The following is a 12,402-nucleotide window of genomic DNA, read 5'->3' as shown; positions in this document are numbered from 1 at the left end:
TACGGTCACAGCAAGCTGGTGGCAGAACAGAACCTAGCTCTCCTCAGGGCAGGGCCAGTCTAGTGCTCTAGCCACTAGGCCACATTGCTGCTGAAAGAAAACTCTAACGGGGCCCAGTGGTCGTTCTGCCAGGCTGTGTTAGTGCCATGTGGGTGACCAAACACCATGAACTAGTGCAGTCCTTGCCAAGTACCAGTGCCCAGGGTGTGGCAATGTGGGGGTATTTTGCTTTTTTCAGAAGCATCCAGGGCCGGTGCAACCCATTAGGTGACCTAAGCGGTCGCCTAGGGCACTAGCATTTGAGGTGCGGCATTTCGGGTTCTTCAGTGGTGACCGCGGTGGCCGGATCTTCGGCCGGCCCAGTCGTCATCGGCATTTAGGTGGAGGGAGCTGGGCAGGAGCGTGAGGGGAGGGCCGCCTGCAGCAAGTAAGTGGGGAGTATGGCACGCAGGGGAACCGCTCCCTGCCCCAGCTCCACCTCCTCCCCTGAGCACTCCGCCCCGCTCTGCTTCTCTCCCTCCTAGGCTAGTGGCGCCAAACAGCTGTGAGCAGAGGTGAGCTGAGGCCAGGAGCTGCTGCACGGCTCCCTGGGCCAGGGGAGCTGCCATGGGGTTTGGGGGGCGCTTCAGGGCGGAGGGGGGGAGTTGTTGCGGGGGGGCGCCTCAAGGCGGGGGAGGTGGGGAGCTGCCATGGACGAGGCACCTTAGGGTGAGGGAGGGGGCAGAGAGCTGCCACAGGACTCGGGGGGCGCGCAAGATGGAAGTTTCGCCTAGGGTGCGAAACATCCTTGCACCCACCCTGGAAGCATCCTGCGTTGGCCATGGGACACAAGACTAGACCGCTGGGGGATTTTCAGTGCTGCAGATCCAGGCATGTGGAGGCTCAGTCCAGAGTTTCCAGCTCCTCTCTTGGCTTTCCTCCAGGTGGTGCAGGGAGCAGCCGGCTGGCTTGTAAACTGCCTGGGAGGGGAGGAGAAGGCGGTTAGGTACATTTGACTCCACCGGGTGTGCTGAACCAGGTGTGCTGGTCCCAGGCCAGTCATGGGGGGAGCTGGGCGAAAAATGCCTCTTATTTGTTATAGGAAATTGTGAAAAAATGTCTGTTTTTTAAAAATTAACACTGTTCCCCCCCCCCCCGTCACAGCCAGGGCAGAGCCCCCGTCCCTCAAATCTAGCTCTCTCTTCCCTCACACATGCACCCTCCTGTCTAATTTCCAAAGTGCATCTCCCCTCAGGCTCTACCAGCAATCACCAAACAGCAGTTATGGAGAAAGCTGTGACCAAGGATGCACTGATCAGGTTGCAGAGTTTGCAGAAATGGTGTTTCACTGACTATTTGCATTCCAGGCCTTGCAAAGCCAGATTTAACCCAACACCAGTTTACTCCACTGGAGGATCTGGTCCACACACCCTAACGGACAATACACAGAGCTGGCGTGGCTCAGCTTGAGAGCCAATCCTTTCCCCAGGCCCTCCAGAGGCATCCACAGCAGCAGGGCTCACTCACCTCTCCCACAATCAGCCCCAATACACAGAGAACCAGGATGGCTAAGCCAAGGCGGATGGTGTTGGGCACACAGCTGAATCTGGCTCTGTTCACTCTTCCCGTGTTTGCTGGTGCAGCTGCTGAGAGAGGCAGAGGGGCATCTGAGAAACGACTTCTCTGTAGGCCTGATCCAAATCCCACTGACATCTGGCTGTCTCCATCATACTCACATGGTCCCCACTGCTGTAGTATCGGGGCACCTCACAGGCTTTAATGTCAGTGGAAAGACTTTCATTGAGTTTTAGATCAGAGCTTGTATTGTGATAAACCAGCGCTCAAGTGAGAGGGGATGTGGTGGGACAGCAAACGCTCACCCTGCCGCTGCTGCCTTCCTGTGCTCCAGATTCTCCACTTTCTTTCTCATTAAAAAAACAAACAAACTGTGTTTTGGGGAAGTGAAAAATGTCTCTAGCCAGGTCGATGTTTGCAAGAAAAAAATAAACCTAAATAAACTGAAAAAATTATGATTTTTAAAAATGATCAGTTTCAAACACTTCAAAATAAAAACAACTCTGACATTTGGAAATTTGTTGTGGTTTTTATTGTTTGAGCGGCGGTAGTGTTGAGCCAGCTCAACCCAGCTTGGTCTTAGCATGCTAAAACAGCTTATGGCGTGCCCAGAAAATGAAATGATTCAAGGATTAGAAAAGGTCTTGTAGTGAGACACTCAAGGTGCTCAGACTGTCTCCTTTATTGAGGAGAAAGTTAAGGGTGATTTGATTATTGTCTGTGATGAGTAACTACGCTGGGAACTAAAATCTGACAACAGACGGCTCTTCGATCTAGCAGACCTTAAAGGTACAACACGATCCAATGGCTGGAAAGTGAAGCTAGACAAAAGCAGACTAGAAATAAGAACATAAAACTGGCCATACTGGGTCACACCAAAGGTCCAAAGCCCAGTAGCTTATCTTCTGACAGTGGCCAATGCCAGGTGCCCCAAAAGGAATGAACAGAACAGGTGATCAAGTGATCCATCCACTGTCGCCCATTCCCAGCTTCTGGCAAACAAGGTGAACATTTTTAATATGGAAGGTAATTAACTATTGGAACAATTGACCAAGGGTCATGGTGGATTATCCATCACTGGACCTTTTTGAATGACGATCGGATGTTTTGCTAAAAGGTCTGCTCTCGCTCCACCACAGCAAGTGGGCTTGAAGCAGTAATTAATTCAGGGACGTTCTCTGGCCTGTGTTATGTGAGAGGTCAGACTGGAGGATCACGATGGTCCCTGCTGGCCGTGGAATCTATGAATCTGACATATTCCCTGCAGTACCTGTAGGCTACAGAGCAAGTGCCTGGAGCTGTGTCTAGGATTCTGAACTGGAATCTTTGAAATCCAGGCTCCCCGGCTCCCGACCAAGGTTTGCATGTCCTAGGTTCCGTGGAAAGTGCAAAGGACTGGGGTGGACTCTTTGGGTCAGGAGAAGTCCCTGGATCAAACCATTCTACCCTCCTTCAGCTGATCTCTCCCATCTCTGCCTTTCCCCTACCCCAGTCCCACACACCCCCAATCTAGATGTGCTCATATCACATGGAGACTCCTCTCCAGGGGCGACAGGTACCGTAGGCTAGGGGAGGCCCAAGCCGTAACTCTGCCTATGCTCCACCCCTTGCTCCTCTCTCCCCTGAAGCCAGCTGGGGCTCTGCTCCAGCCAGCAGCCTGGAGCCCGGGGCTTGGGCCAGCTGGGAAGGCTGGCTGGCAGCTCAGGGCAGGAGGGCTGGGGCTCCTCTGGCCGTGGGGGGCAGGACCTGTGGGGGAAGGGACGGGGCTGGGGGCTAGCTTCCACTAAGGGGGGGGTTCCCCCACTGCCCATTCTCCTCTCTATGTCTGTTACCTCCAGTCACTGTCAGGTTCACCTCTGCCATGACAAACACATCCAGGCCTCGCACTGTTATCTGGTACGTCCCGGCGTCCGCGGGCTGCACACGCTGGATCACCAGGGAGCCGCTCTGCAGAGAGACGTTTGCCTGCTGCTGATATTCCTCCGCCACCTTCACGCTGCGCTGGCAGGAGCGCCGCCCCCACTCGGGGGCGCTGCCGCTGCACTTGGTCAGCACGTAGGCTAAGACGGGGCGGTGGCCCGAGAGGAAATCCCATTTGAGGTGGAAGAATTCCCCCAGCGGGGTGGAGAATTGCAGGGAGACGGGCAGGATGGCTGTCTGGTTGGCGATGGCGTGGACTGGATTCTCCAGAATGGCTAGCAAGAGAGTGGAGGAGGCACCTGTAGAACAGAGAAAGACTCGCGAATTCTATAAAGCGGATTTAAAATGCTGGAAAAGGCCCCCGCTCAGCAATCCCTGGACCCCTAAGGAATGTGTTTCTCTCCAGAGTGGGTACAGCCCGGCCTCTGCTCCCTACCAATGGGCGTGAGTCTTCTCCTTGGAAGGGAGAGCAACTGAAATAAAAAAGGTTTTTTCTCTTTGTTTTGATGTCAGTTCCTCTCCGTTCCTTAGCTCTTTGCCATTGGAAAAGAAGGACAACACTGTTTTAAAAAGGCCATATAGTTATATCCACCTCCCACTGCAGACATTAATCTCTCTTTGTTATGAAACTTATCCCACCAGAAAGGAGGGGGGAAAACGGGCGGGGGGAACCAAACAACCTCTTACAAAACATGATTTCCTTTTCAAACAAACACCGAAATGAAGCAACATTTTCTAAACGTTCAAAACGAAACCAGCCAAAAAGATCGGTTTCATTTCCATTTTTTTGGTTGAAGAAATGAAAATTTCTGCAAACAATTTCAAAAGAAGCAAAATTTGTCAAGGCATTTATTTCTATTTTCAGACCGGCTCTAATGACAAGTAATCTACCAGTATTTATGGTCACCGATGAAGTTAGACTTGGTCTGCACATAGATTTGGGGCCAATAGAATGACATTGGGGGAGGGCTAGCTCAAATTGGTTTGAGCATTTGCCTGCTAAACCCAGGGTTGTGAGCTCAATCCTTGAGGGGGCCACTTAGGGATCTGGGGCAAAATTGGTCTTGCTAGTGAAGGCAGAGGGCTGGACTCAATGACCTTTCAAGGTCCCTTCCAGTTCTAGGAGATTGGTATATCTCCATTTATTATCTATTATTATGTGCTTTTTATACCAGTACTGCCCCTAATGTGGCTGCAGCTATACCAGTATAAAGGCACCGTATATCAATATAGCTCATTTCCCCTTCCCGTATGGGGCAAAACTCTACCAGTATAAACACACTTCTACCGCTATAACTGCATCCGCACCGGAGTGGTTGTACTATTTTAACTAGACCGGCGTTGAATAGTGAGGAGAATTAACTGCTCCTGAGAGATGGACTCCAACACTCAAAGTCTTTATGTTGAGGCTGGATCCAGGGCCGGTGCAAGGAAGTTTCACGCCCTAGGCAAATTTTCCACCTTGTGCCCTCCCCCCCTCCACCCTGAGGCGCCCCCACCCCCGCGACAGCTCCCCCTCTGCCCTGAGGCTCCCCTTCCCGGAGCCGTGCAGCACCTCCCCACCCCAGCTCACCTCTGCTCCGCATCCTCCCCAAGCACGCAGCCCTGCTCTAATTCTCCTCCCAGGCTTGGGGCGCCAAACAGCTGATTGGTGCTGCAAGCCTGGGAGGCAGGAGAAGTGCAGCAGCGACTGCACACTCGGGGAGGAACCACTGCAAAAAAAAATTGGGGGCACCGCTTTTTGGCACCCCCAAATCTTGGTGCCCTAGGCAACCGCCTAGTTTGCCTTAATGGTAGCACCGGCCCTGGCTGGATCAGTCTTTCTAAAAGATACGCTCTAGCTCAACCACAAGCTATGGGCTGGATGCAGGAATCCCTGGGTGAGCGCCTCTGGCCTGGGTTATACAGCAGGTCAGATTAAATGTCCATATTGGGCCCTTCTGGGTCAGAATAACCCATGACAGAAGTTCAGTCTCAGTTGTAGCATAGAAATCGCTGTTCTCTTGTGTAACAAACCACCCCCTCTTTGCTACAAGCCATTCCTCCTCCTCCTTTCTTGTTTACCTTTGCTTCACTACAGCCTTTGACAAAAGCATGGATGGAGCCCGTCCAGCCAGGTCTTGAGACAGTCTATACTCACCCGAAAGCAAAGAACAGTAACACGGTGCCGGCGATCATTTCCCTGAGCCACAGGCCCCGTATCGCATGAGAATTAGTCACACCTCAAACTGTAGCCCCTGCCTGAGTTTTGGAAAGGCAAAGAAATTTCTCCTCATCCCAGCTGGTGTCCCGGTGGCAAGGAAAGTGCCGGGCGTTTACCAAGCACACAGCACAGGGCTGGGCTTGTCTGAAATGCACCTGATGTAACGGTCACTCTCTCTCTCAGGAACCAAGGATGTGGTCTCGCATTAGTGCCTCCAGGGCTCGCCACAGGATGTCACAGGCCTGTTCTGGGGTACAGCAGAAACGGCCAGATTCTGAGAACCAGCTCCTGGGTGTCCAACAAAGAGATGGGACAAAATGACAAAGCTGCCCTGGCAGCTACGCTTGGTTGAACGGGGGCTGTTGCTCTACTGGGATTGAGAGGGTTAGGGGTTAATGAACAAAGTGGTTGCGTAGCTTGGATATCTCTGCGGCTGAAAACGCCAGATCCTCGCTGTTCTAGGTCCAGGATGCAGGATTGGGTTGAAGTCGGGAGTGGAAGGAAGGTAGCTAAGCAGGCTTTTAGCTTCCCCATTGCTGGGACTGTCCAGTGGACCGGTTCAGCCATGGCATAACTCAGAGCAGCCTGTGGGCTGCTCTAAATTATGCTAGCTAAAACAGGTGCTGTGGATCGTAACACTGGCCAGGGATCACCAGAGTGCAATGAACTCCAACCATGTTCCTGGGTGTCCCTTCCATCTGGAGAGGAGCAGGTGGCGCACAGCTACCTAGGTCAGCCTTCTGTCACCTGGTGATTCCTCTACATCAGGGAATCCCCACCAGCCATTTTAGGGCTGGTCTCTGCCCCTTTTTTATGCTGCTGGAGCCCCTCAAAGGAGCCAGGGGTAGAAGCAAGGATCTGGCCCTGGAAATGCTTTGTTTGGGACAACAATTCTGCTGTTTTGAATGGAGCTCGGCATGTCAAGGCTCTTTAATTTAGACATTGGGGCGGGGGACAGAGAGAGAGAAAAAACTCCTCTAGTTAGGGCTGCCATGTGGGAGATGTGGAGTCAAATCACTGCTTTTTGTCTGTTAGAGAGAGGATTTGAACCCAGCTCTGCTAGAGCCTAGGTGAGTGCTCTAAGCATATCCCAGGCTCCTGTTGTGCTAGGTGCTGTACAAACTCAATAAAAGGATGGTCCCTGCCCCAAAACACCAGGACCCATCATGCCACTAAAGCCACTTTTGCAGTGACTTGTACATGTGAGGTTAGCTCCGTTTGGCCCTGTGGATCTCGGCTCATAGTCAAACCTTCCTGGCTAGACTGTCACTGTAATTCACTCCCCAGACCAAAGACTGAACGAAAGCTTCAGGACAGATTCTAACGGGAAGGTGACCGGACAGCAAATGTGAAAAATTGGGACAGGGGTGGGGAGTAATAGGAGCCTATATAAGAAAAAGACCCCAAAATCAGGACTGTCTCTATAAAATTGGGACATCTGGTCACCCTATCTAATGGAGCGACACCAATTTACACCAGGGGAGAAACTGAGCCGGGGTGAATTTAACTCTGCCAGCCACAGAAGCACCCAATCAGGAAAGGGAAAGCTGCTCTCAATGTGTTTGGAGGGAGATTCAAAGCTCAGGCAGCCAATGAGAAATGCCTGTTTGCTCTGAGCCTGCTGTATTGGTGGAGGATGCAGAAGAAGCACCCAGCTAGTAATAGAGAGATGAGTGTGCTTCTTTACCATGCTGGGGTAAGGAGTTTCCTGTACGCTGAGACATGTGGCAATCCAGGCTGCTTGCTTTGGGATCTAACATGCAGGAGACACTCCCCACCATGGCCTGGCTGAGGCAGGTAAGAGATGGCTTTTATTCCTTCCCAGGGCTCATTTACACCCAACAGCAGGAAAAAGCTCAGGGGCCTGGGTTTTCCAGCTGTGACTGGTGATTCTGGGGGCCCAGCAGCTGGAGATACACATCAAAAGCTGGGGCCCCAAATCACCAGTTTGGGTGGAAAGTCTTGGCCTGTAGCTCCCAGGGCATTTTTGAAACAAACATGGACAAATATTGGGATTGATTTGTAGGAGACAATCCAAGTGAGATCACTTAGGGTAGATGTAGCTGTCAGGGGGGAGCAGTCACCCCCCACACCCCACAGGAGTTATAGGAGAGGAGGGAGGAAGCAGAGGGCTTTTTTAATGCTCCCACTGCTTTTGAAAATCTGGTGCTTACATGGGAGCTGAGCTCTGTTCTGAAAATCTAACCCCAGATATGTTCCCTGTTCATGGAGAGCACGATTCAGCTCTCCCATAACTCCCCCAGCCCACCCCGTGTGTGCTCTATGGAGACTCATTGTCAGGCTGGGGTGGGGAGACAACAAAATTGTGCCCAGTTTGGGGGTTACGGTTATAGCTCAGTGCAAGCACATGGCACAAGGGGGAACTGGGAAAAACACATGTTCTCTCTCCGTGTGAGTTATTTCCCCATCCATCCCCATAGGCACTTTCTAGATCCATTTATCTACCCCTTCCCAAACATAGCCCCTATCTATCCTTTTTATAACATGTTTGATGAAAAGTTCAATAAGATCTTGGATTTAAATTTTTTGTGGGGAAATGTTTAAAAAAAAACAACCCACTGCATCCCCCCAAAGAAAGAGAACAGATGGGTCCATTTTGGAGAGTTTGAAACAACTTTGAAATTTCTAAACGTTTTGCAAAAATGTGTGTTTTTCAATCACCTCTAGAAGAAAGTTTTAAGTAAGGACAATAGTCCAGATCCTTCATGCAGTTTCAGCATCCTTTGATCTCGGGGCAGCTGGCTGCTAAACTCAGATCTCCTGGCTCAAATTACAGCAGCCTGCAGGAGGCTGTGACACACACAGCGTGGCCAATCAATCATGCCCTCACGATATCTGTTGCTTTCCCTGAAGCCCTGGCTCCTGGAGTCACGTGATTTTTTTTAGAGAACCTCAGCTTTCATTTGAAAAGAAAAGCAGGCCTCAAGCCTTTGTGGTGGGGGAGAAAAGCCTAAAACGATGAACTGAGTGTACTGGGGAAGCTCAAAGCTCCAGATTAAAAATCTCATGGTTTTTAAGCCAATCTCATGATTTTGGGGGGATCTGGCTCAAGATTTTGGAATGAGTGGGGTTGGCCGCACTGTAGACGGTCACAGGCTGACTGGCCCCTTCAAAGGGAAATGGGACCACCCCACTTGTGCCATTATTAATTAGCTGCTTCTCAGCCTGAGGGGGTGGACTTAGAGGGTCAGGTGATAACATAATAGATGCCTAGGCCTTATAAAAGGGCTGAGAGTGGCCAGACAGGCTTGGTCTGTGGAAAGCTCTGAGCTAGCGTCTGCAGGAGGCTGGGCACTCTGGGGGCAGGGACCAGCCTGGGGGACAGGGCTCTGTACTGGAACACAGATGGTCCAAGGTCCAGCAGGGGCTGAAAATGGTGCCCACAGGGACCAGGTTGTGGTCGATCTCCTGCAGCCAGAAAGACTCTCAGAGGTAGCCCAGAAGGGGACTGGGAACAGGGCCAGGAGGGGAGGGCTGAGGGGCAGAAGAAGCTGTTTGTTTACTGGGACTTGTTTAGCTGGCTTTTGGTAACCCCTTCCAGGGTAACTTGGTTTGTGACTTGGCTGGAGGGTTAAGCCGCATCTCCAGCATGAGTGTGTAGAGTTAGTGGGGACTCTGAAGGAAGGAAACTGAGGCAGGGGTGTGCTGCCTGTAGTGCTGTGCTTGGCCAGCGGGGTTGCTGTAGAGCAGTTCTATCCTATGAACAGACACTAGGTGCCTACCAGAAGCAGGTACTAGATGACTGTTGCCTTATCCACTCCCAAGGGGCTTGTGTAGCTGGTAGCCTTGCTGCTGCCACTGTTTCTGCAGGCTGAGCAGAGACTGGGAAGCTGATGCTGCTCTGGACTTGCCAGGGAAGGGGTGTGGGGGGAAGAGTTTGATTCTCCCTTCCTGCTCTCTCTCCCTACCCCTGCTTGACTCCCTCTCTGGTCCCCACCGTAAGGATGGGGCTCTAATGCAGACAGGCCTGGAGTTCGTGCTGGTGCAGCTCATCCCAGCCGATTCAGGCTTTACCTGTCTACACTGGGCATTTGCACTGGGGCAGCTCTGCCTGTGGCTGGCCCGTGCACTGGCTGAAATCCCCAGTGTGAGCAGTGTCTTAGCTGAAAGCCTGGGGCCCGATTCTCGCCTGCCTTACCTCTAGGGCAGCTGTTTACACCGGTTCTCAGCACAGCTGGTGTAAGTTACGCCAAGCCCACATGGGGCAGCTGAATAAGTAGTGCTGGGGTAGGCAACCTGTGGCACACAAGCTGATTTTCAGTGGCACTCACACTGCCAGGGTCCTGGCCACCGGTCCGGGGGGCTCTGCATTTTAGTTTAATTTTAAATGAAGCTGCTTAAACATTTTAAAAACCTTATTTACTTTACATACTACAATAGTTTGGTTATATATTATAGAAAGAGAGATTCTAAAAACGTTAACATGTATGACTGGCACGCAAAACCTTGAATCAGAGCAAATAAATGAAGACTCGGCATAGCACTTCTGAAAGGTTGCCGACCTCTGAAGTAGTGCATTAAAACCCGTGATACTTTCGACTTATAAAGCCATTTCTCCAGAGCCTTCCCTGGACAATAGAACAAAGAAACATTGCCTTTATATTAATTGTGATAATTCAGCAGTATCGTTTTCCCTCTTCCTCCTAACTTCCTTTTCAATCGGGACAACGGGTGGGGGTGTGTGTGACAGATAAGTGCCAATCCTCTGGCAGTTTGTTCCCCAGCTGAAACTGGTTTTGAGCTAGACAGCTTAAAAAAAGTTGAAAAACTTTTAATAGCGCCTGGGTTCATTGTTCCTGTTTGTCTCCCGAGCGGTTTGATTTGCCTCAGACTTCTTAGAAAAGTATGACTCAGAGAAATTCCAAAAAGTTTGAGGGGGGGTGTAAAACTAGTGGGCTGAGGTCAAAATTGAGCTAGCAAAGCCAAGTGCAGCCTTTTCTAATTGCTGCATCTACTGGAACAAAGTTACAAAATTTGGGGGTGGGCAGGGGTGACCAGCCTCAGGAAGCAAACCATTATTCAGAAAACTCGCATCCCATTGCAAAGGAGTTCCAGAGCTGTTTTTAAATTAATCTCCAGCCCTCTCTGGTGGAACTTCGCAGCAGGCACCATTTACACAGCCAGATTACCACTCTTTCGTGGAATCAGGTGATAGTGGGCTGGACTTGGCTTCTGGTGAAGCTGCTGCTGATCTCTCCCATTCCCTTCTCCTCTTTGCCATGTGGTGGGTCGATGTGTTTCTGAGGCTCTTCCTTCTAGCCTGCCTATGTGGGTTTTTGGATGGCACTTCAGGTAAGAGATCCCAGCTCCCATCTATACAGTTCAGTGGGGCTGGAGGTCTGAGCAGAAAAGGGGAGGGAGATGCATATTGTCTGGGGGTTAGAGAAAAGAGAGCTTGTGGGGTGGGGGTGGATGGCAGCTGTAGTGCCCATGTGTTCCCAACACCTCTGCATGCCCCTTTCTTCAGGCCCTGTCCTGCCGAGGGACGCTGGAGCAATTTGTACCGTGAGGGGCCGAGAGCCATTGAACCAAACTGTAAACCCTGTATAGGATGGAAACCACTTCAAGCCAGGGGGTGCAGCAGCCCCCTAGGTCCAGCCCCGATGGTCCTGCCCATGTCAATTTTACAGAAAATATTTAGGGGCCTTTTTTTGTCTGGTATTTTTTTGCTTTTATTTATTTATTTGCAAATCCCCAGCTGCTGGCTGAGCAGGTGAGACTTAGAGACCCAGAGAAAAGGGAGAGAGGGAAGAGTGCATGGAACGAACATACAGAGGAGGTGTGTGGGTGGGGAGGTTATTTTGTAAAGTTTCTTTGAATGCAGTTTAGTAGCTGGAGATAGAGAGGATTGGCCAGCACCTTGCATCCAGCCAGCTCCATTTGATCACGAGCAGGGAATCCCTGGCAAGCCCCGCTTGGGGAACTGGGGATGCGGTGTGGGGCAGATTTGAAGCGTACATTTTCTCTGGCAGGGGGAGTCGACCTTGGGTTTTAAGGTCTGGGGGGGGGGCAGGCATGCCCTCACTGCAGAGTTTACTGGAGCTATGGGCACTGGGAGTTGTAATCTGCTTGCAGAGACATGCTGTGTAAATGCATGAGATGAAATCAGATATGGTGATGGTGTGTGCATGCGCGCGCGCGGCATGATAGGGGTGTGTATGGGAAGCAGCCCTTGTTAACTCTGCACGCTGCCCATTCATCGCGGGGAAACCACAGCACCCACTTCTAGATCTTTCTGTGATCTAACCATAGGAAGGAACAGGTGAATGTGACACACCTTTATTCACTGCCTCAGGATCTTCCCAGGCCTTCCCTACCTCTGACTCTGCTCCGCTCTCCCAGTTGATTGTTCCGACTGAGCTCTGTCTCTTTGTCCGGACAAAGCCCCAGCAGGAAATGCACAAGCCCCATGTGTGTGGAACAATTTGCAAGAAGTTCAGGGTCACGTTCCTTTAGATCAAAACCCTCTTTGTTCTGCAACAGCAAATATCTCAAACTCTTTCGTAGCAAGTCACTCGTTTAAAATAATTTTGTTGAACAAGAGCCCTACCCTCTCTGAGCCAGCGTTGTTGATATTCCTGGAGATGTTTTGCTCAGTCATGGAATGTCAGGGTCTTTTAAAAAAAAAAAGTCACGGTTTGCTACGAAAAAACCGTAAGTCATTAGCAGGTTTTGCAAAATAATCCCCAGAGTTCAGCTCCTAA

At 51.1% G+C, this 12,402-nt stretch overlaps 1 protein-coding gene across 1 annotated transcript; it reads right to left on the bottom strand.

The window, feature by feature from the left end:
• Positions 1-833: 833 nt before the first annotated feature.
• LOC127033109 (uncharacterized) lies at positions 834-12,109 on the bottom strand. Its single transcript, XM_050920914.1, has 4 exons — positions 12,016-12,109; positions 3,387-3,773; positions 1,507-1,625; positions 834-959 (listed from the first exon to the last, which is right to left on the bottom strand). Exons 1-4 carry the CDS (start codon positions 12,107-12,109, stop codon positions 834-836), a joined length of 726 nt encoding a protein of 241 aa, XP_050776871.1.
• Between the last annotated feature and the right edge of the window lie 293 nt (positions 12,110-12,402).

The sequence above is a fragment of the Gopherus flavomarginatus genome, chromosome 12 (genome assembly GCF_025201925.1).
Source record: "Gopherus flavomarginatus isolate rGopFla2 chromosome 12, rGopFla2.mat.asm, whole genome shotgun sequence".
In the NCBI taxonomy this organism is placed as follows: domain Eukaryota; kingdom Metazoa; phylum Chordata; order Testudines; family Testudinidae; genus Gopherus; species Gopherus flavomarginatus.
The sequence above is the reverse complement of the archived record's forward strand: the minus strand, read 5'-3'. Positions and strand labels throughout refer to the sequence as shown.